Raw genomic sequence first — 1364 nt, forward strand, 5'->3', positions numbered from 1 at the left:
CGTCCACGTCTGCTGCTGCTGTCCACAAACCCGAAACGCAAGAGCCAAACGCAGCCACAGACACACCCCGCAGCAGCTGCTGCTGCTGCAGCACCTGCTGCAGCTGCAGCAAAAACGTCGGCAACGCCTGCACATGGGCAGCAGCAGCAGGCTGCTGCTGCTGCAGCAGCGCCGCCAGCTCAGCTGTCAGCGCTGCAGCAATCGCAGCAGCAGAACGCGCTGTATATACACCTTGCGGCAGCACCAAAGGAAAAGATAAAATGTCATCAAACCCGCTGCTGCTGCTGCTGCTGCTGCTCCTGCTCCTGCTGTTGCTGCTAGTGATGGTGCTGTTACTGCTATTTGGGCTAGGGCCAGCGGCAGCAGCATCAGCAGTAACAGCAGGAATGCTGCTACTGCTGCTGCTGCTGCTGTTGCTGCTGCCAGTGTTGCTGCTCCAGGGATCTAGAGAGGAAGTTCTGTGTGACGATGCGACATCTTGCTCCAGTGTTTGCTGCTGCTGCTGCTGTTGCTGCGGATGCTGCTGCAGCAAGGGGCGGATCCTGTTTGCTGCTGCTGCTGCAGATGTGACCGTTGCTGCTCCTGCTGCTGTTGCTGCTGCTGCTACTGCCGCAGCACAGTGCGGCTGCTGCAGGTAAGACTGCAGGAAGTGATGTGTGACGCAGCAGCAGCAGCAGCAACTGCTGCTGCTGCGGCTGCCTCTCGCCGCTGCAACTGCTGCCGCAGCCTGCCTCCTCCTCCTGTCGGGCTTGTCTGCTGCCACGACCTTGCCGCTACATTTGCTGCTGCTGCTGCTGCTGCAACGCGATGCCGCTAGCTGCTGCAGCCGCAGCATGCGATTTGCTGCAGCAGCAAACGACAAACTAGTGAAGGGCCCCATGGGGCCTCCGAGGACTTGGGGGCCCCCGAGCCCACACGGAAGGCTCGGCCAAACACTAAACCCTAAACCCTAAACCCTGAGCCCTAAACCCTAAACCCTAAACCCTTGAGTGTAAACCCTAAAAAGTCGGCGCTAAACCCTCACACTGCTGCTGCAGCTTCTCCTAGAGTCCCAGGGGCCCCCACGATCAGGGCTAGCCTGTGGCAGCAGCAGCAGCAGCAGCAGCAGGAGTGTTTGTTGTTGCTGCTGCTGCAGTCTTTATTTCTGTCAAGTTATTTAGCGGCCAACTAATTAGCAGTTCTGCTGCTGCAAAACGGCCTCCAGCAGCAGCAGCAGCAGCAACATGGGGGGCCCCCCAGAGGGGGGCCCCCTGGGGGCCCCCCAAGGAGCCCTCATTGAAGCCCAAGCCTGGGGGGCCCCCCAAGGTGCAGCAGCAGCAGCAGCTGTGGGACCCCAGGAAGCTGCTGTTGCTGCTGCTAGGGGG

The 1364-nt window shown here is 60.4% G+C and overlaps 1 protein-coding gene across 1 annotated transcript in view; it reads right to left on the minus strand.

Annotated features, from left to right (window-relative positions):
* The window catches only part of ETH_00037960 (uncharacterized protein), a gene marked incomplete at both ends in the record, with an annotated part of 1134 nt that extends 254 nt beyond the window's left edge, over window positions 1–880 (minus strand). The window contains one exon of the mRNA XM_013376652.1: window positions 1–880. Coding sequence (XP_013232106.1) covers window positions 1–880 — 880 coding nt within the window.
* Window positions 881–1364: the final 484 nt, after the last annotated feature.

Source organism: Eimeria tenella, genomic scaffold, assembly GCF_000499545.2.
Source record: "Eimeria tenella Houghton genomic scaffold, Eth_scaff3857, whole genome shotgun sequence".
NCBI classification, from domain to species: Eukaryota; Apicomplexa; class Conoidasida; order Eucoccidiorida; family Eimeriidae; genus Eimeria; species Eimeria tenella.